The sequence below is a fragment of the Lynx rufus genome, unplaced genomic scaffold, assembly GCF_022079265.1.
Source record: "Lynx rufus isolate CCGP_SWC_20201006 ecotype Redwood Valley unplaced genomic scaffold, mLynRuf1.p SCAF_2, whole genome shotgun sequence".
Classification (NCBI taxonomy): Eukaryota; Metazoa; Chordata; class Mammalia; order Carnivora; family Felidae; genus Lynx; species Lynx rufus.
In genome coordinates, this window is record NW_025814834.1 from 210,591,234 (window position 1) to 210,618,368 (window position 27,135).

General features: G+C 47.7%; 1 protein-coding gene across 2 annotated transcripts; it reads right to left on the bottom strand.

Moving 5' to 3' along the window:
• On the bottom strand, positions 1–24,167 carry SZRD1 (SUZ RNA binding domain containing 1). 2 transcript variants are annotated; one of them, XM_047082816.1, is made up of 4 exons: positions 24,098–24,167; positions 4,470–4,519; positions 2,473–2,724; positions 1–776 (listed from the first exon to the last, which is right to left on the bottom strand). In XM_047082816.1, the coding sequence occupies exons 1-4, from the start codon at positions 24,146–24,148 to the stop codon at positions 674–676; spliced, it is 456 nt and encodes a 151-aa protein (XP_046938772.1). In that variant the 5' UTR covers positions 24,149–24,167; the 3' UTR covers positions 1–673. The 2 variants fall into 2 exon arrangements, with proteins under 2 accessions (XP_046938772.1, XP_046938771.1); XM_047082815.1 differs by having other exon boundaries at positions 2,473–2,727.
• Between the last annotated feature and the right edge of the window lie 2,968 nt (positions 24,168–27,135).

Consider the following 27,135-nt stretch of genomic DNA (forward strand, 5'->3'; position numbering starts at 1 on the left):
AATACAGAAGCTAAGCTCACCAAAAACCTATTGGTTAATGTTTCTAGTGAATTTCCCAGAAACATTTTTAAGTAGACTACCAAACTACCCTTTCTCAATTAAAAATTCATTAAACTGCTAAAACCCCTCCCATGCACTTTTTCTTGCAAATCAGAGATTTGTATAAACAAACAAAAAATAGGAAGGAGAAAAAAAAAAAAAAAAGAAAGGATATTTTCAAATGGAACTTGCTTTTAAGTGATGAAAGACATGCACTTGGGGGTGGGTGGTGGGAGTTCTCATCTGTGTTTTGAAATCCCAAAATTAATGAGCATGATAAACTGTTATTGCTGGCACTGGCTTTACCCCAAGTGGCCAAGTGGCACTGTCTGACTCTCTACTGAGTCCTTTGCGGGTCCCCCCAACCCTCCCCTAACCCCCACCCTTTCCCTTTCCATTGACTTGGGACAGCCCTTATAGACGTGCCAATCACAGTGGGAAGGGGGGGGAAGGAGGGAGGTCACAGTGCATGGGGTTCAAGGTCACAGTGGGCGGAGCAAAGGGGATCACAGTGCAAGTAAGTCAGGTCGTTCCCTCTGCTCAAGTCCAGCTGTCTGCCACGGCAGTGCGACCCGTGGCGGACGACCCAAGAGGCGGTGACGGCGGCAGCGGCAGCATCCTTTCCTGCACGCATTTATCTGCGTTGTTTGAAGCCTTGTGACCCATCTGGACCCAAAGGCTGTCTGATCACATTATTGGGCTGCCTGCTGTCCTCGGGTTGGGAGATCCTGGTTGGCCTGGAGGGAAGAAGATCAGAGGGAGGCCTGAAAAAGGACATCAAAGAGGTCCCCAAATCTTTTTTTTTTTTAACTTTTTTAACGTTTATTTATTATTGAGACAGAGAGTGAATGGGGAGGGGCAGAGAGAGAGGGAGACACAGAATCCGAAGCAGACCCCAGGCTCTGAGCAGTCAGCACAGAGCCCGACGCGGGGCTCGAACCCACGAACTGCGAGATCATGACTTGAGCTGAAGTCGGACGCTTAACCGACTGAGCCACCCAGGCGCCCCAAAGACGTCCCCAAATCTTAAAACCAAATCTTAAAACTGCAGCTGGGGCAGAGGCCAAAGTGGCTATCAGCCAACTCTGGCTCCCTGACCTCGTGTCTCTGACATGTGGACTCAGGGGGCCTTGTTCCAAGCTGGGAAGCCCCCGTGGGTAGGTGGGGCAGGTGGTCTACATTCACCTTGAGTGCTAACAGCGCTTCTTCTCCGAATCTAGAGGGCAAGGGGAGCGCTCAAGGGCCCATCTTGTCCAGAGGCAGTGACCTCAGGCAGCTCAGCCCCCACAGAATCGTGTGGCACAGACTTGTCAGAGTATCAAGCAAAGGTGAAGCCCCCAAAGCAAGAGCTCAGCAGAGGGATCCAGCATCAGCCACTGCTGCCCTCTTGCTTCTCTCCAAATTATGAGGTTAATGGTTGACTCCTATTGACACAGAAGACTAAAAGGGAACAGACTTTTTCTACTCTGCCAAGTGAAGGCTTAGAGAAGAAAAGTCTATCAAACTAATGGAGGGATGGGAAGAAGGTGTAAGCCCCAGAACAGCTAGCCCAAGGAGGCCTCCCAAAGTCGGAAAGAGGCTATTTAAAAAAAATTTTTTTTAACGTTTATTTATTTTCGAGACAGAGAGAGACAGAGCATGAACGGGGGAGGGTCAGAGAGAGAGGGAGACACGGAATCCGAAACAGGTTCGGGCTCCGAGCTCTCAGCACAGAGCCCGACGCGGGGCTCGAACTCACGGACCGCGAGATCGTGACCTGAGCCGAAGTTGGACGCCCAACCGACTGAGCCACCCAGGCGCCCCAAGAAAGAGGCTATTTTAACAAATACTGCTTTAGCTTTAGCAAGAGGTGACACGTTTACATAATGCAACCTCTCGGACTGCAAAGAAAAAAGTGCCAGGGACGAAAAAGGATTCAGAAAATCCATAAAACATTACAAAGAGCTATTCTGAGACCCAGAAGATAATAACATCTAAGCACTTCGCGGGGCGCCATCCACTGTGCGAGGTGAGGTTCTCAGAATGCCACGCTCATTTACTTGTACAACGAGTTGACGGGGCAGGTACTGTGTCATCCCATTCCCCCCATATGTTAGGCTATGAGGGGACAGAGAGGTCAGGCAGCCCTAAGTGGAAGGAAATGGCAGATTCTGACCCAAAGTCCATGCCTTTAACCTCCGTGCCACACCGCCCCCCGGTGCCTGCAGAGGCAGCCCGCCAGCAAACCACAGCCTCAAAGCTTGCGGTCCTGAGCCAACGCAGCAGACACTGAACTTGCCCACCAGGCCAGGGCCGGCAGCTGGAGCCGCCCTGGTTCCAGCCCCGATTCTGCCTGCTTCTCATTCCTCCACGTGCAGCCAGGCTGCCCCCCCTTCTCCCCTGTAAGGTGCTCGGGCAGAGTGGTCGATGGTCAGCCCTGCCAGCTACACTCACCTGTCGAGGATGGGTTTTTCCTGTTCCTCCTCGGGGCTGGCACTGCCCAGGATCCGCTTCCGGGCCTCGGCGTACTCTGCCTCCCGCTGTGCTAGGGACTTGACAGGAAGGGCTGGCCTGCTGGTGGAGTTGGGGCTGCTGACCACACCGTTGCTGGTGGGCCTCTTGAGGATGCGGATCTGTGGAGGGGGCCCCGTGGGAAGGCTATCGTCCTGAATCACAATGGGCACTTTGGGAGGAGATTTGGATTTCCTGCTGACAAAGAGCAAACAGAGCTTCACAAGTCCTACCCCTGACTTCGGAGGCCCCATCCACGTCCCTCAACCAGCCCCATCACCTTCCCCTCCCTCCTCCTAATTCTACCCGTTGTTCTCTGGCCTCAGACCAGACAGCAGAACTCTCACTCCTGGGCGTCTCAAAAGAGCAACCTTGCCACAAGCTCACGTCGTCCTCAGGCCTGCTCCTCAGACCTCACCCCAGGCAAATGGGGCGGGAGCACCATCTCATTCTGGGACTTCTACACCCGGGTTCACAGTCGCACCAACCACTGTTTGCCCCTGTGGCAAAACATTTCGTGCCCAGAATCCAATGATGTCAGTTAAAATCCCGACTTCCCTACACACAGAGCAGAGTGTAACAGGCTGGCGTAGCAGGAGCCCTTAGCTTAGGGGTCAGCAAAGTGTTCGCTCCAGCCACAGCCTTCCACATGTGCCCACACCAGTCAAACACTACAAAGGAGCCCACTCCACCGTCCCTGCCTGGCATCAGGATAGGATTTACCAAACTGCCTCAGCCTTCTGGTAAGTGACCTGTGCCTCCCAGAGACCAGCTACACCAGACAACTGGGTCATCTCTCCAGAAGAGGTTCTGAGCAGAGACACTTCCCTCACCCGGGCTCTCTGGTATCCTGGACGCGGCGGGGCTGGGGTGAAGGACGATCCCAGAGACAGTGCTTGACATTGCTCAGAGGAGAAGCACTGTCCAAGGCTGTTGGGTGTGCACATCAGGCAACGAGTCCACAAGGAGAGGTGGAAAACAACACAGGAGAGGGAAAGAAACGAAAGCCACAAGAGAAAAAAGGGATCCGGGCAGGAGTGACCACCTCTCAGTAGCCACAAAGACCCTCCCCAGAGCAGCCAACTAGCTTCTCTTCAGAACCAAACAGCCTGCAGGGGGCCTGTTTTCAGAGCCACGGTTGTCAGGAGGGGAAGGGGCTGGTGAACTCAGCTGCCGCCAGGGGAGGTCCCGGGGGGGACAGGAACAGTGTGGCAAGGGGACTGTAACCAGACTTCAGTGCAGCTGCTGAGACGAGCAGACAGACAAGGAGCCAGCAATCTGATCAAAGAGGCAGGAAGCCAGGAAACTAGCAGGCAGGCAGGGCACCCCGGCGTCCCCTGGGGAATGATAAGTCCAGAGAGGTCCTCTCCTCCTCCTCCCTGCCGCTAGTCCCTGTGGGAAGCCAACAGGTTACCTAAGCCCAAAGTCAGACTGCTGAGGTCAATTTCACCTGCTCTGAAACCCACCCTCTCCCCTGTCGGGGGGTACCCTTAAAAAGTCTTCGAGAATTTCTGAGCATCTTTTCTTCCAGAATACCCCCACAATGCCCTTAGCCACCACGTCACAGAGGGCCCAGAGAAATCATCTGCCCAATCTCGTTATGTCACAGAGAAAGAAACTGGTGTCCAGAGGGCAAAACAACTTGTCCCAAACCTCAGAGCAACTGGAACACAGCCAGGCCTAAAACCTAAGTTTTCTGACTCACCACCTCCCCACTTTCTACCAGACCACCTCACACAGGGTACACACGAAGCCAGAAGGCAGATGCGACACTCCAGCCTTACTCTCAAAGCCTCAAACCACCATGTCCTTGAGGGACACGCTCAGAAGCCTGCCCGGGAGCCTGCCCTGCTAAACCTAATGGCCACCTGGACAATACCACTGACTGCCCAGCTCTCACACGGCAGAGCATGAGCCCTCAGACCAGACAGCAGCCTTACCTCTCCTTTTGTGTGATCTTCAGTTTTTTTTCCAACCGTCTGTCTATTTCCTAGAGGAAAAAAATGTATATAAAAAGTGGAAAAAAATCTCTCTTAGATAAAAACTTATGTCTTTATTTTCAGAGCTAAGGATGGTGTCCTCTGACCAGGGACATTACTGTTTCCTTTGAGGTAACGGATGCAGACCTCCCTTTACTAGACTCTGGGGCTCGGGAACTGACTCCCTGAGGGTTCATCTCCCTCCATCCCCATGGCCACGGTGATACTTCTAGACCTCATCATGCAGCTGGGTTCTTTGTATAGCTTCCAACTAGTCTCCTAGCCTCCAATCTGTCCTTCACAGAGCCACTCAAATCAACTTTGTAAACACAAATCTGGTTGTTTCCCCATTAAAACCCCCTAGACCGCTTGTCAGATCAAGTCCAAGTTCCTAAGCACGCCTCACCCACACCTTCCTTTATCTTCTGTTCCTGTTTTACATCACTGTGAAACTGAGCTGTTACTAACCCCCAGAACCCCGCACGCTGATCCACCTTCCCTTTGCAAACTTCCATTTCTCCTGCGACACCCAGCCTGATGTCTGCCTCTCCTTGGTAAAGTCTTCTCTGGTCCCGTACAGTTAATCACCTGCTTCTCAGACATAAGCTCTCCCTCTTCTACATTCCTTCATAATCACATATATCACAAATGTATAGCCTTCCCTCCCCACCCCCCACCCCCCCCGTATGGACTTGAACTCTGTGACTAGCACCTAGCCAAAGGCCCAGAACAAAACAGAAGTCTCACATCTGGGACACTGGACAGCAGTGAGCCCTCAGGGCCAGGAACTCTGATGCCTCCACGCCCTCACGCACAAGGGTCTGTACACTGGACAGGGGAGCTGTGCACAGAGCAAGCACCAAACCTTCAGACCCCTTGGCTGTCCCACTGCTTTTTCTTACAAACATCCCACTCAGCTGTCCTCAGTGAGGACAGCACCATTCAGCTACTGAAGAAGGAAAAAACCGTATGAAACAATTAGGTTCTCTCTCTGAAAAAAAGACTTATTATCAGAGTGGTTCTCAACCAGGGGTGGTTCTGCCCACCACAAGACAATTTAGCAATGTCTGGAGACGCATTCCCCCCCACCCCCAATATTAGAGGGGACGTGCTACTGGCACCCAGTGGGTAGAGCCCAGGATGCCATGCTGCTAAAGTGGTACAATGCACAGAACAGCTCCCACAGCAAAAAACTGCCTAGCCCCAAATGTCAGTAGTGCTGAGGTTGAGAATCTTGACTTATAGGGTATGCAGGATTTTCAAAGTTGTTGTTAACTTGCAAAATGTTAAGAATCACTGCCTTAACTGCCAGTCAAGTCTCTGAAATGCACTGAGATCCACCCCAGGGCCCAGTGCGTAGCCAGTTTTCAGGAATGTTCCCCATGTCCTGAAAAGGGCTATATTCTACAGTTGATGGGTACGGTTCAAGCTAGTTAACTATAATGTTCAGAACTTCTAAATTCTTGCTGATTTGCTACATGTATCGACTCCGGAAAAAAAATCAAAGATTATCTTCTAGTAACTTGTCCCATTTGTTATTATGAAATGATCTTCTTTGCTTTAAAATCTATTATTTAAACTCATAAACACGGAGAACAAACTGAGGGTTACGGGAGGGGGGATGGGCTAAATGGGTAAGGGGCACTAAGGAATCAATCTACTCCTGAAATCATAGTTGCACTATATGCTAACTAATTTGGATGTAAATTTTAAAAAATTAAAAATAAAATTAAAAATAAAAATAAAAGATAAATTTTAAAAAAAATCCATTATTTAATATTAATAAAGCCATGCCAAGTTTTCTTTTGGTTAGTATTCCCTGGAACGTTTCCCTATTTTCCTTCTCATCTTTCCACACTCTTACTTTTGTCTCCTTCTTATAAACACTGTGAAGCTGGACTAACCATACAAAGCCAGATTTCAATCCAGTTTGACACTGACGTTCATTCTGATAGGTGCTGAGCTGTGTTTATATGTTTTTGTTTTTAGGACATACCCCAAGTGTATTAAGGCAAGCACAACGGACTGCATTCTGAGGATCCCCTCAACTCCCTGGAGGGGCTAGGAAGCCACTAGATGGAAAACTCACTCAAGCTTAGAACCCAGGCTGGCACTCAACAACTCTAATGACTGAATGGAAAAGGGACACGGAGATTGGGAGAACGGCCTGGATGTTTCCTGTGAACTAACAGACACGCAAAGAGAATCCACGCCACAGCACAGTCTGTGTCAGAATTAATTGTTCTAATTTTTTTTTTTTAATGAATACCAGTGTTATAACCTGAGTAGATACTATGTCTCACATTAGTCTGATGTCTATTACCATTTAAGGACTTTTCAAGGCCTTCTTCAAGTAACTCACAGTTTTAAAACTCCACAGTGTTATCATTTTGCTCCAATCTGAAAATAACACTTCCTACTCAAGTGTCTCCATCATAAATGCAAGGTTTAACATCTGTGGGATTTAGAGGCCTTCAGACAAGGTCAGAACCAAATGCCTCCACAGTCCAGGCAGCAGAGCCTTGGCTTACAGGGCCAGAGCAAGACCAAACTCAAGATTTTCATGGGAAAGCTCTACATTTTTAAACTTTATTACATGAACTCTCACTTTCATATTATGATGAGGGCCAAGTAAGGCATATAGGCAAAGGAGCCTAACACAGGAGTCTTTTTTTTTTTTTTTAACTGTGGTAAAATGAATACACATTACTTTAGTTGAATCTGAGAGGTCCCATCCAGGAGACGCTCAGGAAAACAAACTGCTTCCTTTTTTTCCGTACGGCCTCCGGGAAGACAGAATCTGCCCATGCCCAGCAAATGGAGCCTGGGTAAGAAAAACCCTTCAAGAGGGCATTATGTATGGACCATGTATGAGTAAATGGGCCTCTGTCCCCAAATTAGAATGTAACCAGCATCCCTGGCATATAATATAAGCTACTGGCTTTAGAAATAATGACCTACGTCTGGGGTGCCTGGTTGGCTCAACCGGTTGGGCATCCGACTTCGGCTCAGATCACGATCTCACTATTTGTGAGTTCGAGCCCAGCCTGGGGCTCTGTGAGGACAGCTCGGAGCCTGGAGCCTGCTTCGGAGTCTGTGTCTCCCTCTCTCTCTGCCCCTCCCCTGCTCGTGCTCTGTCTCTGTCTCAAAAATAAATAAAAACATTAAAAAAAATTTAGAAATAATGACCTATGTCAATATAATACTTTAGGATTGTCAAGACACTTCCCCCAAACACTCATTTCCGGTCACACATCCCTGGTTTGATGGACAAAAGAGCTTTTATCCTGTTCTGTCAGATGAAGGTGATGTGGCTCAGGGAGGTTAAGTTAACATACTCAACGTCACAGAGTAGTAAATCATAGAGGCAGCCCAACACCTAAGGCCTTTTGGGGCCCTGCCTGATGCTGCTACAACCCCACAAGCGCTTGAATCCCTGGAGATGGTAAAGCCATTGGATGCTGGTCTTCTCTTCCTCATCTCCCCTGAATTCCACACTGCTCTCCGGCACTCCAATAACTAACACTCCCTTCAAGCTCCATCACATCAGGCAGGATGGCTTATCAGAGCTGAGGACGAATTCTTCCATCGGATTAGAGAATGGGATATAAATCCCAACAGCTTCGGTAGAAAGCTGATCCTGACTACGTCCAGATGGCCAGCTGGACACCAGTGTGCCCAGAGCTGGCCCCGCTAAGAGGGAGTGCCCTGCCCGCAAACAGAGAGGGCACTGCAACTCCCTCTGGAGTCTATCCAGGTATCATGAGTCAGTCCATTCTCTTTTTGGACAAGGCCTTGCAAGGGATCTGCTCTCAGTCTCGTGCTCTGAAGAGCTGCACCAAGCCAAAACTTTCCTACCGGGTGCGCTGCAAGGAGAATGCTTGTCTTCTCCAAAGATGCAACAGCCCAGTGGAATTCAAAGGCCCCAGGATGCTGTGTGAGGAAGCATCTGGATGTGGACCCAACAAGAAACCTTATCACCTAAGGGCACCTTCTCTTTTCATGAGGATGAACAGAACTCTGGCCCAAAGTCAAGGCTTCCGTGTTAGAGGCTCAACCTCCACAGGTAGTGAAAGAAACCCATACATAAGCTTATCACTCTATGACTTCTCGGAGCCATGAGGGGTCACCAGGACACAAGGCAAGTGTTAGAGCATAAGCATATCAGAGGTAAGGTGCTAAGAAAAAGTCCCATGACTTTTCCTGGCTATTTTTTGCCAAGTAGCACTGAGTAGACTCCAGAAGACAACGTGCTGTGTTCTGATGGTGGGGCGGGGGGTAGAGGGGGGGTGGTAAGGGGTCTCCTCTTTGGGTCAAAATCCTAAGCAAAAGGTCTGCTGTTGCAGGGGCACCTGGATGGCTCAGTCGGTTAAGTGCCTGACTCTTGATCTTGGCTCTTGACCATGAGGTCACGATCTCACGGTTTGTCGGATTGAGCCCTGCGTCGGACTCTGTGCCGGCAGCATGGAACTTGCTTGGGATTCTCTCTCCCTCTCTCAAAATAAATAAATGTAAAAAAACAAACAAAAAACAAAAATGGTTTGCTATTACTAAACACAGGTATCACTTGCCCTGTGGGGCTACATCTCTACAAAAATGAGGTAAACCCTTCTTGGTCCGAGAGAACAAGCAAAACCAGAAGGAAAGGAGTGGAAGCAGGAGGTCGTGAAGAACCACAGTGGGGAGCAAGGTAGTTGTGGACAGCACTGGTCCTTTGTGGGAGGCAAAGGAGAGGCCATGGCCACAGGTGAATGAATCAGACACAACACCTGCAAATTCGACTCACCTGAGGGAAAAAGCACAGCCTCAATGGCTGCTGATGCCCTTAACCTTGGAACGCTTACACTTGTGAGCCCCCTCACCCCCAGAAAGCTGGGGAACAGAGGCATATGAAGGGAAGAGCAGAGAAGGGACACCTCAGCCTAATCTGTTACGCAGCCACCTCTTTCAAAAGGAACAAAGGAGACACCAGGATAGGGATGAATGTGCAAGGGGAGGCAGGTTACAATGACAGATTCACTGCTGTGGCACTAAGAGGGGAATGAGAAAGGAAAAAAAAGAAAGGTGAGAAGGGGAGCGAAGTGGAAGAAAGGCAAAGGAGAGAAATAAACAGGCTACTCTGGGCCTTGGGGCAAATTACAGCAAGTTCAAGTTCATCATCATCACAGCCATACTCTCAGACCTGAATATTCAAGAAACAGACTTTATCAGTTTACCTAGAGGTGATGGATGAAGCCCTGGGGGACTGATTCAAACTAGCCAAACTTGGGGTGCTTGGGTGGCTCAGTGGGTTGAGCGTCTGACTGTTGATTTTTGCTCAGGTCATGATCCCAGGGTCATGAGAGCCAGCTCCACAACGGGCTCTGTGCTTAAGATTCTCTCTCTCTCCGGGCACCTGGGTGGCTCAGTCAGCTAAGTATCCAACTTGGGTCAGGCCATGATCTCATGGTTTTTGGGTCTGAACCCCACATCAGGCTCACTGCTTTCAGTGAAGAGCCCGCTTTGGATCCTCTGCACCCCTCTGCCCCTCCCCCGCTTGAGCACACACTCTCCCCAACATAAATGAAAACAAACTAGCCAAACTCACAATAGACAGCAAACAAACACAAATCCTCTGCTACACTGTGTCCCGCCCTTTCTGGTGCCTGACCTGCTGCTGTCCACTCCCAGCCTCCCCCCAACTCAGTGCCAAAGACGTTGATTATCCTGCTCCTCTACCGCACCCCCTCCTCTGATAACCAGAATCCTTGCTCACCAGTGCGACGAACACAACTTCTAAGAATTCAAGAAACCTTGTATTAAATGGAGGTTCCTGGCCCTGAGTTAGGAAATAACCTCTTTTTATCACCCAAAGTTACTATTTAAGTGACTTTTCTCAGATGATTTGCTTCTCTTTGTCAGTTTCCATTTCAGAAGATGACATTTTCTGATTTTCTCCTCAGGCTCTCTGTGAACCACTGTGTCCCACAGGCTTGTCTGGTCGTGTCCCGCTATCCCAAATTGGGGAGCACACGTCCACAGACACTGGGGGAAATCTAAGAAGAGACTGAGCCCTGGGTACAGGGTTTCTCTCAGAACTGGAGCCTGACAGATCCTGACGAACATAATGACACCGTTTCAGCAAAACGCAGAGAAGATGCTGGGAAGAAGGCAGGCCTCGTTCCAACATGTGTGGCCCTGAACTCCCAGCACGGACGACAGTGCCAGGCTGGGCCTGGTCTCCGGAAGTCTTGGGCAGGACCTCAGCACCCACTCCCCTGGCTACAGGGCCTTCTGTGTCCCCAGCAAGGCACCTGTGTCTCCCAGATCACCCATCTGGATGGGATTCTGCCTATTCCTGGGAGAGCCTCAATTTCACTTAGGAGGGAAGCACAAGAATTCATAGTTACAGACAGCAAAATCTGGTTTAACACCATCAGATAAAACGGGGTGTACTTTTGGAGCACACCGCTGGCCATTTCAAGTCCAGGCGTGCGATCCACACACTTTTCCAAACCACCTTCACACCAACTCTGTTAACTCTCTGTTTCAGCCCCTGCCTTGTTTCTCTACGTCAGTGCTGTGGCAGTGGACAGTGCTTCATCTACTGACCCTGGCTAACCCAGGGAGAGAAGCCCCCAATGTCTTACCACTCCAGGTTTGATTCTACAGCGATGTTTCATTCAGGAACATAGTCAGGTTCAAAACACTAAGTCAACTCCTGGGCAAACATGATTGATTAAGTAAAAAAAAAAAAAGCTTTTTGCTGGTTGGCTCAGCCAGTGGGGCATGTGACTCTTATCTTGGGGTTGTGGGTTTGAGCCTCAAGTTGGGTGCAGAGATTACTTAAAAGTAAAATCTTGAGAGAAAAAAGTAAAATCTTGAAAAAGGCAGAGTTCAGAAGTTGAGAGACAAGACATCCGGGCCATGACTTCATCAGTTGCCCTTTTTTAATACAGACAGGTTAGTCTCTTTGAAGGAACACAGAACACTCCTCCCTTCTCTGCTATTCCCACAGCAAGGAAAACATTCCACATTAAATGGGTCACTGTGGGGGCACAGGATAGTTTTAAAATTCCCTCCCTAAGGAAGTCTACACTTTGTTAATGTATCTCAAAAGCCATTGTCCTTTTGCTTCACTGTGACAAAAAAAAAGAAAAAGAAAAGAAAAAGAAAAAGAAAAAAGTTGGAGGCAAGCATTTTGTGGCAAATTGACTGTAAGGTAGGAGACGTGCCAGAAGCTGGATGCCCAGAGATAAGGCAACCTCTGCTGAAGAGGAGAGCCCAGCCAGGAGGGAGAAGACTGGTAGGGAACCACAGTCGCTGTGCTAGCTGTACAGACAGCATTGTGGAGAGAGAAATGGGGAGGTGGTGAACCTGTTAGGAGTCAGAGAAAATGGTAGAGACCTAAAGAACAGACTTTCAAGAAAGAGAGAGAGGCACAGAAACACTGGGGAGAAAGAGGATAAAAACATGAATAGAGGGAAAGGAAAATGGGGAAAAAAAAGGGACCCCAAATAAGAGATAACTTCAACTGAAATCCATTGGATATTACTTGAGCTACATTCAGCAAAGGTCTTTATTAGGTGGTATCCATGCAACTTGAAAAGCTGCTGCAGAAAGTCAGCTACACTTTCCAGGACCAGCAAGGTACAAATTTGAAGAAACCAGGGGCTCCAGAAAACCATGAAGGGCTTGGGGGGGGGTGGGGAGGATATGCTGCAGAGACAAAATAATTCTCACTTGCTTGGAAGGGAAGCCACTTCCCACTTTCCCTCCCAAGTTCTCAAGGCTTTCAGGAGCTCTCTGCACCTGCCCAGGAAAAGGAAATCCTTTGGGCACATTTTCCAGCCACGCCACCCGGTCCAGTGGCCACTGCCACACGTGGCTGGTGAGCACTTCACACGTGGTCAGTCTCAACTGAGATGTGCTGTAAATGCCGAATGCACAGCAGACTTCCCAGACTTATGACAAAAAAAAAAAAAAAGTGTAAAACAGCTCATTAACATATTTTCAATATTGATTATGTGCTGACCGTGATACTATTTGGGGTATGCTGCATTCCATTTAAAATATTCAGGGGCGCCTGGGTGGCTCAGTTGGTTGAGCGTCCGACTTCAGGTCACGAACTTGCAGTTGATGGGTTCGAGCACCAGGTTGGGCTCTGTGTCTCCCTCTCTCTCTGCCCCTCCCCTGCTCGTGCTCTGTCTCTCTCTCTCTCTCTCTCAGAAATAAAATAAACATTAAAATTTTTTTCATTTAAATATTCAAATTACTGAATTTGAGCCAGAGTGCCTGGCTGACTTAGTTGGTAGAGCATGCGACTCTTGATCTCAGGGTTGTGAGTTCAAGACCTATGCTGGGTGTATAGAGATTACTTAAATAAATAAAACTTAAAAAAATATTAAAGTCCATTCCACCTGTTTCCTTATACTTTTTAAATGTGGCTTTGGGGAAGTTTTAAATCACACGCGTGGCTAACATGGTACTTCGCTTAGACAACACTGCTTGAGATACAATCTTAGAATAAGATGTATCTGTTATACATTTAATATTTCAGCAACTAGCTGGGGCGCCTGGGTGGCTCAGTCCATTGAGCGTCTGACTTCGGCTCAGGTCAGGATCTCGCAGTTTGTGAGTTCGAGTCCCGGGTCGGGCTCTGTGCTGACAGCTCAGAGCCTGGAGCCTGCTTCGGATTCTGTGTCTCCCTCTCTGCCCCTTCCCTGCTCATGCTCTGTCTGTCTCTCAAAAATGAATTAAACGTTTAAAAAAAAAAAATTCAGCAACTAGCAACTGAGCACCTTAGGGACCCAAGAGGCAAGGGGCATGCCGTTTACTGATGTGCATATCCTACTGTGGCGGGTCCTGTCATTTTGGTGTGCCAGCAACCAGCACTCGCCCAGTACCCAATGTTCAGCCCAGGCCCTGCTCTAAGTGACACTCACAACTCTATCAATCTTGCTCTCTACACCCCCCCCCCCCCCACGTCCTGCTGAAACTTGCCGCCGGAGTCACCAATGACCTCAACGGTCAATTCCACACCTTCACTTCACTCAGCCTCTCTGAAGCGTCCAACACTGCTCGCTGCTCCCTCCTCAGAGTACTGTCCATCCCAGCCTGCCGGTCCCCTCCCAGCTCCCTGGTGGCTCCTCTCATGCCCACAGTTAACGTCCCCTGTACAGGACAGGCTCCTCTTCCTCTCCAGGCCCCGAGGTTGGAGAGTCTGCACCTCCCCTCCCGTGACTCCGCTGGCTGATTTGGCGATGTCATCTGGTTCCACGGCCTTCCACACATCAGTGGGTGTACGGCTGCCGACTCACCACCCCCACTCTGATTTCACAAGGGACCCAAACTCCCCAGGCCCCAAGCCAAACTCTTGACTTCATTCACTCACCCAAGCCTGCTCCTCCCACACTCCCCCTCCTCACCCCGCCTCAGAAATCCCAGTCTTCCGGCAGCTCTGATGTCTTTCATCCCCCACGTCGGTTCTACCTGCAAAACAGATCCCGAACTTTCTCAACGCTTCTGCTACTGTGACCTCCCTGGTCCAAATTACCACAGCCCTCGAAAGGACAGCTGAAATGGCATCTTCAGTCCGTGTTCCCACTCTTGCCCTGACAGTTTATTTTACACGTAACAACCAGAATGAATAATCCTTTTGAAAACCAAGTCAGCCTCTGCTCAAAACCCTCACATGGCTTCCTATTTCAAGGTAATACCCACCACAGCCTACTAGCCTCTACGGGATCCGGCTCCCTGCTACCTCTGGGCCACACTGTTCCTCAAATAAAACAAGCATGCTCCAGCCTCAGGACCTTTGCACTTGCCGTTCCCTCTACCTGGAATGCATTTCCACCAGCTTCTTCTGCACACTTGCTTTCTCACTCCCTTCAGGTCTCTCTGCCTATCTTTACTGAGTCCTTCTCTGACCTTCCTGCCCCTGCACTCCCCACACACAATGGCACCTCTGCCAGTCATTTTCTACGTTCTTTATCTCTCTTGTTTTTCTTCATTGGATGCGTATATAAAACATTATTGTTTACTGTCCATTTTTCTCCACTAGAAAGCAAGTTTTAGGAGAAGAAAGTTCTTTCACTACAGTTGTCCATAGCTCCTAAAACAGTACCCAACACATGAATTATGAACCATCCTGTGAAACAGGGATTCTAGAGATACAGCCCCATTTTGGGGTGCCTGGGTGGCTCAGTAGTCAGTTAAGCGTCTGGTTTCAGCTCAGGTCATGATCTTGCGGTTATTGAGTTCGAGCCCCGCATCAGGCTCTGTGGTCTCAGCTTGGAGCCTGCTTTGGATCCTCTGTCCCCCTCTCTCTTCCCCTCCCTTGCTTGCACCCCCTCTTTCAAAAGTAAACATTAAGAGGGGGGCGCCTGGGTGGCTCAGTCGGTTAAGTGTCTGACTTCAGGTCATGATCTCACGGTGAGTTCGAGCCCCACGTCAGGCTCTGTGCTGACAGCGCAGAGACTGGAGCCTGCTTCAGATCCTCTGTCTCCCTCTCTCTCTGCCCCTCCCCTACTTGTTCTCTGTCTCAAAAATAAGTAAAATGTTAAAAAAAATTTGTTTAAAAACATTAAAAGAGAGAGAAAGATAGCCGCATTTTACAAATGATTTAGAAACCAATTCTGAGAGGTTATGTACTTTGACCATGGTTCCACAACAGTACGGAGGGGAGCCAGAATCTGAACTGGGTCTATCTGGGTCTGAACACAGCAACACTACCTGTGTTCCCAGTAAGAGCTGAGGCTGTCACACGCATTTGTCAGCAGTAGTAGTGGTGGCAGCACACTCCAAGCACCTGCTGCAGGTGTGTGTAAGGAAGTCTCTGGCCCTCCCTTCACCACCTCACCCTCACCATAATCCATGGGACATACAACAGCCGTGCTGCATGCTCAGTGGTTAAATGACTTGCCTAAGGCCACTCGACTTGTAAGTGACAAAACTGAATCCTAAACCTCAAGAGGAGGAAGCAAAAACGTTCAGGAGTGGCTAGCGGGTGGCCACAGGAGCTACGAAGGTAGGATAAAGGCAGACAGGGAATACCACCCTGCCTGCTCTGCACCCCAGGCCAGGCCAGTGCAAGCTGAGGGGTTCTCAGGAAGGGCTACAGCAGTGGCAGACCACAACAAAGTCCAGACCTTAAGTCTGCGAAGAAGTCCCCTAAAGGAAACAATTCTTCAGTACAGAACGAGTCTGGTGATATAGACGTATCCCAGGATGGAGGGCCTCGGAAACTGAGAACTGCAATCTTGAGACACTGTTTCCTTCTGCTTCCAGTGCCTCTTCAAAGAGTCTCCATGGGGGAGGGAATCCATACAACCCTTTAGCTTAAAAGCGCAGACCGGGCAGGAGGGGGAGTAGGGTGGCGAGCCCTGTCCCTGGAATAAAATAATGGGTAGAATCTAACGGGGCTCCCCTTTCTCTACGCTTGTTATTGCCTTTCCCTTACAATTCAAAGAAAACTGTGTATTAGTTCTCAGGGGGAGCAAGAAAGAGACCTCTCAGCCAGTCTTAGGAACCTGCCACTCTAACCAGGCAGAGACTCTACTGGAGTGGCTGGGGAATGCCCTCACGCTCACGACCACCGTACTCGCTACTCCAACATCCGCCTGTGTGCTCCATTTAACCCTCACTGCCAGGCAAGGGGGATTTTATTAGCCCCAGGTGACAAAAGAGGAAAAGGAAGTTGAGAGAAAGGTAGGCAGTGATCTGCCCAAAACCAGACCTGGCACCTCAAGAGTCAGCCTAGCCTTCGGACTTCTGTTACTGCCATGGAGGAAATGGGTCACTAACTGGCAGAAGTGACCTGCTCTTTCCTCCTTTTATAAAGACAGCAAGGCTCCTCTCCCAGGAGGAAATACAATGCGTTTGGACACTGGGGGATGGAACAAAGTCATTCTTACCTCCTCCCTACACCACCAGGAAGTTTCATCCAAAGGCCCAAGGGCCCTGTCATCAAAGGCTACTTAGAATCATGGCACTAAGCAGGGGCAGCAAACACAATGCCTCCAGGTCGAGCCAATGAAGTAAGCAGGAAGGATCACAACAGGTCACACAATACATAAAGTGGGGACTACAGAGGACAGGAGAACAACCAAGGCCCAGGGAAAAGCATTCAAATTCAATATATAAACGAAGCGTGCACCCCGCGAAAGTACATAGGCTGAATACCCAAGAGCCGCCAGTCTGCAACTACAGACACAGGGATCCTTAAGATAGCAAGCAGAGTAGTTAAATCTTCTCAAGAGATCTGAGCAAAAGATATTTATATTATCTCTTTTCACTTGGCCAGATGTTATTTCCCAATTATGATCAAGATTTCAACGAGCAGGTCATTTGCAGTCACTGTTTTTAGTGTTACATCGACAGCAGGGGTGCCTGCCTGGCTCAGTCAGTGGAGCATGAGCCTCTTAATCTTGGGGTCAGGAGTTTGAGACCCACATTGGGTGTGGAAGCTACTCAGAATTTTAGGGGCACCTGGGTGGCTCAGTCGGCTAAGCGTCTGACTTCAGCTCAGGTCATGATGTCGTGGCTTGTGGGTTCAAGCCCCGCATTGGGCTCGATGCTGTCGACACACAGCCTGCTTTGGATCTCCTGTCCCACCCCTTCTTTCTGCCCCTTGCCCGCTTGCACTCTCTCAAAAATAAATAAATCTTTAAAAATAAAATTAAAGTTAAAAAAGTTTTGTTTTGTTTTGTTTTAAATTTAAAACAACAACTGACAGCAACTGTGTCCTTTTGGCTCTTGGGAACCAAATTCAAGTTTCTCAGAGACAAGAAATTTATCAACTCATCATCAGACTACAGAGGCAGAAGGTCAATCCCAGGTGAAACAAATAACAATACTTCAAAGGAACTAGCAACTAAACATCCTAAAGCAGTTAACTGGTTAATTATCTGCTGAAACACAAAGGTAAACAAACAGTCCAAAAAGGTCCCTAAGAGTGTGGGCTCAGGATGCCAGTAGCTGAGCTGAGACCGACCAAGTGACTTCCTCTCCCGGACACTAGGAATAAAAACACCTACGCATCACCAGGTCACGGAGACTGACTGGGATAATGAATGTGAAAATGCGCTCCGCAAAGCCTGTAGTGAGCCCTTAAGACGCTATCTAAGAAGTCCTTCCAAAAGGGGCCAGCGGGATTTGGGAGTCTGTGTGGGCTTACGGGCAGAGCCCACTCACCAGTGAGATGTGCAACTGGGTGGCAAAAACAGCACTGAGAGCTGGAGGGTCACAAATGCTCGTACTGGGCCAAGAATATGCCAAATGCCAGAGCATAAGGGCTGGGAATTTGGCTCTCAAGGTCCAGGGAGAGTGAGGACAAACTTGACCTCTCCAGACTCGAGTTCGAACAGTCTAAGGATCACAACCCTGAAGAATGCGATTTCAACCGTACATATTATTCCTTTTAGGAAGGAATGACTGTAATTTCCTGTGTTCATTTTATAAGGGAAAGAGTTTTGGGTGCAGGGAGGGGATGACTTACTGGGAGGGACATCTTGAAATGTTTTAACCTCAGGGATAAGATTTTTTATCTACATAAAGACTGAGGTCAGGATTTGTTGCTAATTTCTGCGGTGGTGGGTTTTCACCTCTGTCTTCCCATCAAACATCCTTCATGGAGCTGAACGTTACAGAGAAGGATGCTTAGTAGAGGCTACCAGTTAAAAACCCTTCAGCAAGAGAAATCTCTATGGTTACTACTTCACACACACACACACACACACACACACACACACACACACCATTCTGTATTTTGGCCACAAACGCAAGTAGCTAAACTCAGTCTTCTCCTAGGAAACCAAGTCAGTAACTGTCCTGACAGAAAATAATTTCTACTCCTGTGGGGCAAGCGTGCAGGAAAGAACACCCCACTCCTTGGTGAAGGCTTCTACCTGATACAGCCAGAAAGGGACATTACCTGTGGGGAAGCCACTGCAGTATAAGGGTGGAAACTGGAAAGAAAGATGTAGCCCCAAGAACACATCTGAGTCATCAGATCTAGACAACAGTGCCTTTTCTCTTGCAGGTATTTACCAAAAGCTTTACAGACATACACTAAGTTCTCTCCTGTTGTAGGAGTTAAAGCAAGTAGGCCTGTGACTGCATCTCCAGCCCACAGCAACCATGGCAGCTGTCTCAAACACCTAGAGCATGCTGGGAACAGGCCCCCCAAGCAGCCTCAATGAAAGGAGCAGAGGGGTTACTAGTGAAAAGCGCATGACGGTTTCTTTGAAACCATAACGAAACAGACCTGTTTCCAGAATCACAAGGACAGACTGCTCAGCATGATCATGTCTCAACCGGCCAAATGCTTTATAGAAGGCTGCTCTGAGCATATCACAATCCTTAAGACCCAATCTTCCCAGAAAGAACTGGAACAGCTTAGACACGGCTCCTTCAGGGGCGCCTGGGTGGCTCAGTCGGTTGGGCGGCCGACTTCGGCTCAGGTCACGATCTTGCGGTCCGTGAGTTCGAGCCCCGCGTCGGGCTCTGTGCTGACAGCTCAGAGCCGGTAGCCTGTTTCGGATTCTGTGTCTCCCTCTCTCTCTGCCCCTCCCCTGCTCATACCCTGTCTCTGTCTCTCTCAAAAATAGGTAAACATTTGGGGCGCCTGGGTGGCGCAGTCGGTTAAGCGTCCGACTTCAGCCAGGTCACGATCTCGCGGTCCGTGAGTTCGAGCCCCGCGTCGGGCTCTGTGCTGACTGCTCAGAGCCGGTAGCCTGTTTCGGATTCTGTGTCTCCCTCTCTCTGACCCTCCCCCGTTCATGCTGTCTGTCTCTGTCTCAAAAATAAATAAACATTAAAAAAAAAAAATTAAAAAAAAAAAAAAGAAAGAAACGGCTCCTTCACAGGCATGGGACACCTGGATTTGTACTTTCCAATACCACAAATCTTAAATGCCTTCTTTACTATAAGGACAAAGAAATCAGCACCAGGTAGCCCTGAAATAACTGTTATCTGCCCACTACCCACAGCTATGGTAAATATTCCATAATGACAGCAGTTACAGGAAGCGCTAAGGACCCCAAAGTAAGGTGCAAGCCATGCTCCAGGAGGGAGAATGGCCTCTTCTCTAAAGAATAAGAAGTAAATCAGGCAGCTCTTTCTGCCCATGGGTCCTGTCCCCAAGCTTTAATAAAATCACTTTTGCGTGCACACACACACGCACACACACACAAGAAGTAAATCAAAGTTCTTGTTTCTTCAATTAAAATCTATGCCAGGGATGCCTGGATGGCTCAGTTGGTTAAACATCCGACTGTTGACTTGGGCTCAAGTCATGATCTTCTGGTTTGTGGGATCAAGCCCCATGTTAGGCTCTGTGCTGACTGCATGGGGCCTGATTGGGATTCTCTCTCCCCCTCTGTCTTTACCCCTCCCCCATGAGAGCGCTCACACGCACGCTCTGTCTCAAAATAAGTTAATAAACAAATATGCCACTACTCTGCTTTAAAAAAAAAATTAAGCCTTCAAAGCTCTCTTGTGCTGTAAGGACAAAGTCCAAGCTCCCCAGAACCAAATACAACGAGGCCCTTCCCCATCTGGCCCCTGCATACCTCTCTGGCCTCATCTCTTTCCATTCAGCCCTGCCAAACCCTTACCCCACAGCCAGAAGGAAGTATTTGTAGCTCTCCCAATGCGGCACATTCTTCTCTTGCTGCCTATACACATCCACATTGGCCCTACACTCTACCCACCCCTCCCAGACTTTCTACAGCTTAATTCAAGTAGTCTGAAACATCACCTTCTTTCTACAAGACTGTCTCTGATCCCAGCTATCGTACCCCATCTATGCCTCTTCTAAAGAAAAGCGCTGCTTTACCCATCTGACTCCTCCACTGGCCTGTGCCCAGTGCCTGATACACAGTAGGTATTTGGAGTTTACTGACACTTTCTTATAGACTTATATGGCAACCAGCATTGCTGATGGGGTAATGTTTAGAGGTTCAGTGAGGGTAGAAAGTAAACATAAGTTTGAATTCTTAGTCCAGAAGACGGACTAGTCGTCCTTTAACTTAAGATACATTTTCTTCCAATTAGTTACATGACTTGCCTTTGGCAAAGGACAAAAGGCAACTTTGAGATGCAAAGAAATCAGAGAGGCTGCCAAAGCATCATAGCTACCAGTCCAATTCCATTTATGTACCATCTGTCTTCCCCTAGGATCAGGTTAGCCCATTACCAACAAGATGGACAAGGTTATGCCTTTTTTTGTTGTTTTTTTTTTTCCCTAAACATGTGAATATATAAAGCTTCAAACTGTCAGAAACTGAGCAAACTGTTGATCTGATTTTTTTTTTTTTGGCGCACAAAGATGTCTTCCAATTACAAAATGCTCTATTTGTCCCTTGAAATGTGCTTAAAACAAAGGACAGAATTTAGAGTTTGAATCAAAATTAACTCAATTTACATTTTCATTTCTCCCAAAGGCAGTATATTTTTAAAGAAGCATTTCCTTAGTGGGATGTAAGTTATATTCCTTGAATTGTCCTTTGATTGGCAATGTGACTCTTTGGGAGGAAACAGGAAAGGAATAGTTCTATATCAGGTCAGTGTTCACCACATTAACTAACAGCAAAAGGCAGCCAATTTACAGAAAATTTGGAGTATTTCTCAATTTGGAGTCTTCCCCAGAATGACACAATAGGACTCAATATTGAGTATTTTGAAAATATGCAAGAAAAAAACGATCTCAGATGTACTGACACGTAAGAAATTCCAGGGGCACCTAGGTGGTTCAGTCGGTTAAGCATCTGACTCTTGATTTTGGCTCAGGTCATGACCTCACGATGAGATTGAGCCCTGCAGTGGGCTCTGTGATGATAGCAGGAGCCTGCCTGGGATTCTCTCTCTCTCTCTGCCTGTCCTCCACCTCCAACACAGGCAGGTGCGGTCTCTCTCAAAATAAATAAACATTAAAAAACAAAATAAAACCTCCAGTATGACATCAAAATTTTTTCGTGGTGCCGAGGGCAGGGATCACCCAAAAGCCTCTATTTTGAAGGATCAGAACTACCTCCAGATTATATAAAGGTTGCGTGTTCACTTAAAAAATTTGTCAACCCCCATTTACTAGTCTTCTCACCATCCAGATTGTTTTTTTGGAAGGGTGAGTGCGTAACACTCATTACCAAGTTTCAGTTGTTAGAAAGGATCACTTGAATGTTAGAAAGGATAACTTTTACATATGCAACTGGCTACATCTGAAAGACAAGTACAATCAGTTGGTTTCCCAGTGACGTGGACACAGCACGTCATCCCATCTCTGGCACCCTTCCTTCAAAGGTGCACATTTACAAAACCGTTTGTGAAATTCAAAGAGGAATCAAATTCAAGAAAGCCTTCAAATATAAGCCGAAAGCAAACATATGAAAAAATAAAGGTAATACCCAACTCCCAAGTCTTCCACAGGTCCCAGGAAGGGAGACAGCAAAATGCTACAGAATGGACTCTGCCTTGGAGTCAGATAGGCTTTGGTGTCAAAACCCAGCTCCCTACTTACTATCCAATCCGTGCAACCTTGCGCAAGACAGGTTATTCTCTAAACTTCAGTTTCCTTGGTTATAAAAGGGCAATAACTACAGATTATTTCAGTGGTTCAGTTACATAAAAGATACAGAAGGAACCTGCATTTTGCTCCTATGTCAACAAGGCAAGGTTTGGGTTCCATCTCTGTACCGGGCACTTCTAAAGGGTTTTACTAACATATAGTCAAGAGTAGTGGACAAACGTTAGAAAGCTCTAAGTTAAATCCTACATCCCTGGGGTTCATTCAGCTGTAAAATGTGGGACTGGGCTAGCTGATCCTTATCTGTTCTGAAAAACACAAGTAATCCACAGATTTCTGAATTGATTTTCTGAATTTCTGCATTGATTTTTGTTTTTATTTTCCTAACATGAAAAACTCATGTCTCTTGTAAACAGGTCAGAAAAAACAAAGAAATGTCAAGATGCTCAAGAAACTTATCATTTGAGCCACATTCAAATTACAGGCCAGGCTTTTTCTTTTTCTTTTTTTTTTTTTTTTGCAGAAGGGTGTACATGAAGCGTGTCTGAATGCTGCACTCATATTAGTGGTAGGTAATAAATGCCTGTACCCGGAAATTTTACATTCTATAGCACAAAGTCACTGCTACGCACACTGTCCAGCACATAGAGACACTCAAAAAATGTTTGCTGAATAAACACTCAGACACCTGTTGCTCTCTATAAAATCTTTCAATCGCTCTCCTTACTCAAGTCAAAATCCAAGAAAGATGGTCAGCACATAAGAACTGTATCAAATACCTTCTGAACGAACTAATCCATCAAATTCTTAATTATGCTAAGCGGAAAAACAGAAACACCATGAAAGAAATGCTGAACCACGGGAAAAGACTACGAGCGAAGCCAAGTTCCAACATTCCCGCAGAGATACCCTCTGCAGCCGGGTCAATTTCTCCGCCTCTTCCAGCTCTGATGAGCACCCTCAAAGGCGCTTGGGGGAAAATAAGTAAATAAATAAATAAATACATACATACATACATACATACAAACAAACAAAACTCCTGTTCTACCCTAGTACACTCAGCTCTCGGCGCCCCACTCCCAACACATAAACCTTGAAGGTGGAGGTCACTTGAGCCAACACTGAACAGACACGAACGCCGGGAGGCCAAAAGGCTATCTCCGCATCTTCACAAGGGTCACCACTGAACCACAAACTCTGAAAAGACCCAAATGAATCACAAACCTAACAGGATTGGCTCCGGCTGTTTCAGCTTGGGATAAACTATTTCCCTACAGCTTCTAGAGTCAAACAAAAACTCCAAAAGCAAAGTCGAAGGGTCCATTTCCCCCCTCCTCTCCCAGGAATGCGGCTACTTTACAAATCGCACCCCTCCCCCCTCCCCCCCCCCAGACCCGGGCAAGTACTCTCCAAGACCTTCGCCCCGGGCTCAGATCGCTGGGTGGGTCCCCGGGGAGAGGGGCTGCCCACCGGGCTTTCGGTTGTTCTGGCGGGGTCCCCGGGAGACCCGCCTGCAACGGGCTCTCAGAGTAAAACTGAAAGAGAAAAAAAAACCCCAGACTCGCCCACCGTGGCGGAAGGCACAAAGCAATGGGGGATTTTAGCACAGAGTGGAGGGGACCAGAGATGACTCAATTTCCCCTCCTGCCCTCCGCTGCTCTTCTCCGGAGCCGGGCACCCCCCCCCCCCCGTGTGTCGCTCCTCATCAGAGCACATGAACTTTAAAATGGTGACTCGGGAGGGGGGGTGGGCGGCGACAGGAGAGGAAGGGCCAGAGAGTCCCGGGAAGAGCTAGCGGGCGCGGGGGCCACGCAAAGAGGCCCTGGATGGCGGGTGGGGCGCCCCGGGTGACGCACACGTCGGGGGGGATGTAAGGAAGCGCACCGGGCGAAAGTGGAGGGAGAAATGGAACGCGGCCCCTTTAAGAGGCCTTCACGGCGCTCAAGGACCGGGGGCCTCTCCTCCACGCCCGGCCCGGCGTGTGGGGCCCTTCCTTGGGGAGAACCATCCCCAGGCCCGCTCCCCGGAGGCTTCCCTCACGCCAGGTCCCGCCCGGCCCTGCCCCGCGGCGGCGGCTCCTCCTTACCCCGCTGTCTGCCGCCTCCTCCCAGCTCTCAGCGACCTCCTCATCTTCCATCTTACTCGCCGCTCTCCCTCCTCCCCCACCCCCTCCCCGCGCCTGCGCCCTGAAGCGCGCCTCCGTCGCGGGCGCCGGCACGCAAGGCTTTACTCAATGGACCCCGCCCCTTGCCAAGCCCGGAAGAAGCGCCTGGCCAGCGCCCATGAGCATCGAGAAAGCCATCTTGGAAAAAGGCAGAAGAACCAGAAGGTTGCCATTTTTCTTAAGGGCAACGTGTTAGCTCTTGTACTCAATGAGAGAGTCCACGTGAAGTCATCGTCCTGAGTAGGGAAAGTGTGTTCTTTGGAACCATCTTTTCTAAGGGCAGGCCATTACTGAGAACCTTTTTTTTTTTTTTAAAGTGACTGATAATCTTCATGAATTGCAGATGGCGTATTTTTTTTAAAGTTCTTAAAATATTTTTATGCCTCAATAGAGGATGAAAAACATCTGATGCATAACACATTTTATTATTTCTATGTGATAAGGTGAAAATCGTTACAGTTTTTCCTTCACATAAAGCATATTCCAAGCATCTGTTAACTAAAACGGTAGTTTTAGTTGATAATACTGCACCTGAGCTGGCCAACCAGAACCACAAAAGTTCTCCTGAGTCTTCAATGACAGATACAAACATTAGCATTTCCTTAAACATTTATTTATGCATCTTCCTAAACGGTATTCCTGCTTTATTTTTCTACAGTACAGAAGTAGAGACCTTGAACTTTAAAGTTCAACTTTGGACACTTCCAACTTGAACAAGTTTGTGTGATCTTATGCAAGTTACTTGTGGGTTCTGTGCTTCAGTTTCCTCAAGTGTAAAAAAAAAAAAAAAAGATAATAATAGTAGCTGCTTTGGGGCGCCTGGGTGGCGCAGTCGGTTAAGCGTCCGACTTCAGCCAGGTGACGATCTCGCGGTCCGTGAGTTCGAGCCCCGCGTCGGGCTCTGGGTTGATGGCTCAGAGCCTGGAGCCTGTTTCCGATTCTGTGTCTCCCTCTCTCTCTGCCCCTCCCCCGTTCATGCTCTGTCTCTCTCTGTCCCAAAAATAAATAAACGTTGAAAAAAAAATTAAAAAAAAAATAGTAGCTGCTTCAAAGGTAGATTGTAAGAATTAAAAGAGTTACTATGCTGAGAAGCATTGGACAGTGCTTGACCCATAGTAAGAGTTCCAAGGGTTAGCTATTATCGTTGTGAGGGTGTCTTGCCTCCCTAAAAAAAACCCTGCAATTCTCTAATCATCCTTTCTTTCCCAAAACACAAAAAAGGGGAAAAGCAAACACCATGTATTTTTATTCTCACTGTCATATTCCCATGGGCTCCCCAGTTTTAAAAACCTGTCATTTGGTAGTGGTGCATTTAGCTATTTGTAATCAAATTACCTAACTTGGAATGTGTTTCTTCTCATGTTTTTAGCATGTCATTAATCTTTCTAAAGTAACAGTTTCCTGTTGAGAATTTTTTATTCTTTTTTTTTAAAGTCTATTAAATACTTATTTTGAGAAATACAGAGACAGTGTGGATGGAGGAGGGGCAGAGAGAGGGGGCGGGGGGGCTTGAACCCACGAAACCAAGATCATGACCCGAGCTGAAACCAAGAGTTGGACACCCAACCGACTGAGCCACCCAGGTACCCCAAGAATTTTTGCAATTTGCATTCCTAATAATTATTATATAAACTGCAATCATGTGTTAAATGTTACTAGTTTTTATTTAGAAGTTAAAGTGACATGCTTACTAATTCTGGTTTCATGACTTCCTGTCTCTGAAACATGGATAATCTCTGGGTATGTCCTCAGTCCATGGTTTTTACATAGATGCTCATGATGTAAGCTCCCTACTGAATGCTAAAGACTCCCAAAGTTGACTTCCAGCCCTGACCTGACCTGGTGTTACCAATTCTTAATCTAGGCTTCTTACTGGCATCTCCACATTGGATATTCCATTAGCAATTCAAATTCTCTATGTATAAAATATAATAAAATATTATGAACAGCCTGACCAATATCAGAGAAAAAGCATTTTGTCTTGTTCACTCTCTGGAGTTATGTTTACTTTGTTGGGTTTTTTAAAAAAGATTTTATTTTTTTTTAAGTTTGTTTATTTATTCTGAGAGGTGGTGGGGGGGTGGGGGGAGGCACACTTCAGGGCAAGGCTGCAAGATCATGACCTGGGCCGATATCAGGAGTCGTATTCTTAACCAACAGAGTCACCCAGGCACGCCTAAAGATTTTTATGTTTAAGTAAGCTCTCCACCCAACGTGGGGCTTGAACCTACAACCTGGAGATCAAGTGTTATATGCTCTATGGACTGAGCCAGCAGACACCCCTGGAGCTATATTTACTTTGAACACATTCTTCTGTGAACTGTTCTCTTAAGTGAATTATCCTGACTGGGCCTTGGGGACAGCAAGGAGGATGAGATTGTCTATCAGGCCTCACCAAAGTCTCACTCTTGAGGTTTGATTAATTTTTCATCATTGCAGCTGATGTGCTTTTTTTTTTTTTTTAAGGCTTTGTAGTTGTAGAATGTTACCAGCAGAGGGAGATAGTTTCTTACAATTTTGTTATATTTGCCATTGCACCTTCACAAAGGAATTAGTTGGACATTCCTGAGACTGAATTTTCCAGGCGAGCAGAAAGATAGGACCTTGGAAACCATTTGAGCATGTTGCAAAGGAAATAGCTTTTGTTCCACTAAGGCTGGACACCAGCCCTAGATATAGACCCCTTGTGACCTTGGGCAAGTCCCTTCCTCATCTGTAAAATGAGGGGATGGGACCAAATAAGTTCTGAAATCGAGGAAGTGGTGGTGATTTTCTTCGATCAGGGGGAAAGTCCAAGAAGTTGCAGTAGTGGTACATGTAGATATTAGCAGATATCCTAAAACATGAGTTTCTCTTTCCTGTGAAATACATTTGATACACTATTCACATTTGGGACTTGTACTCAGAACTGCAGGCGCCTTTGATACATCAGATAAAACACTCTGATATGTGATAGGAAT

Excerpts from the sequence above, each read along its gene's own strand:
- SZRD1 (XM_047082815.1), bottom strand. The coding sequence starts at position 24,148 with ATGGAAGATGAGGAGGTCGCTGAGAGCTGGGAGGAGGCGGCAGACAGC. Across the intron at positions 2,728-4,469 it reads AAGATCACACAAAAGGAGAG|CAGGAAATCCAAATCTCCTC; the intron begins GTAAGGCTGCTG and ends GCTCTTTGTCAG. Across the intron at positions 777-2,472 it reads GAAAAACCCATCCTCGACAG|GCCAACCAGGATCTCCCAAC; the intron begins GTGAGTGTAGCT and ends TCTTCCCTCCAG.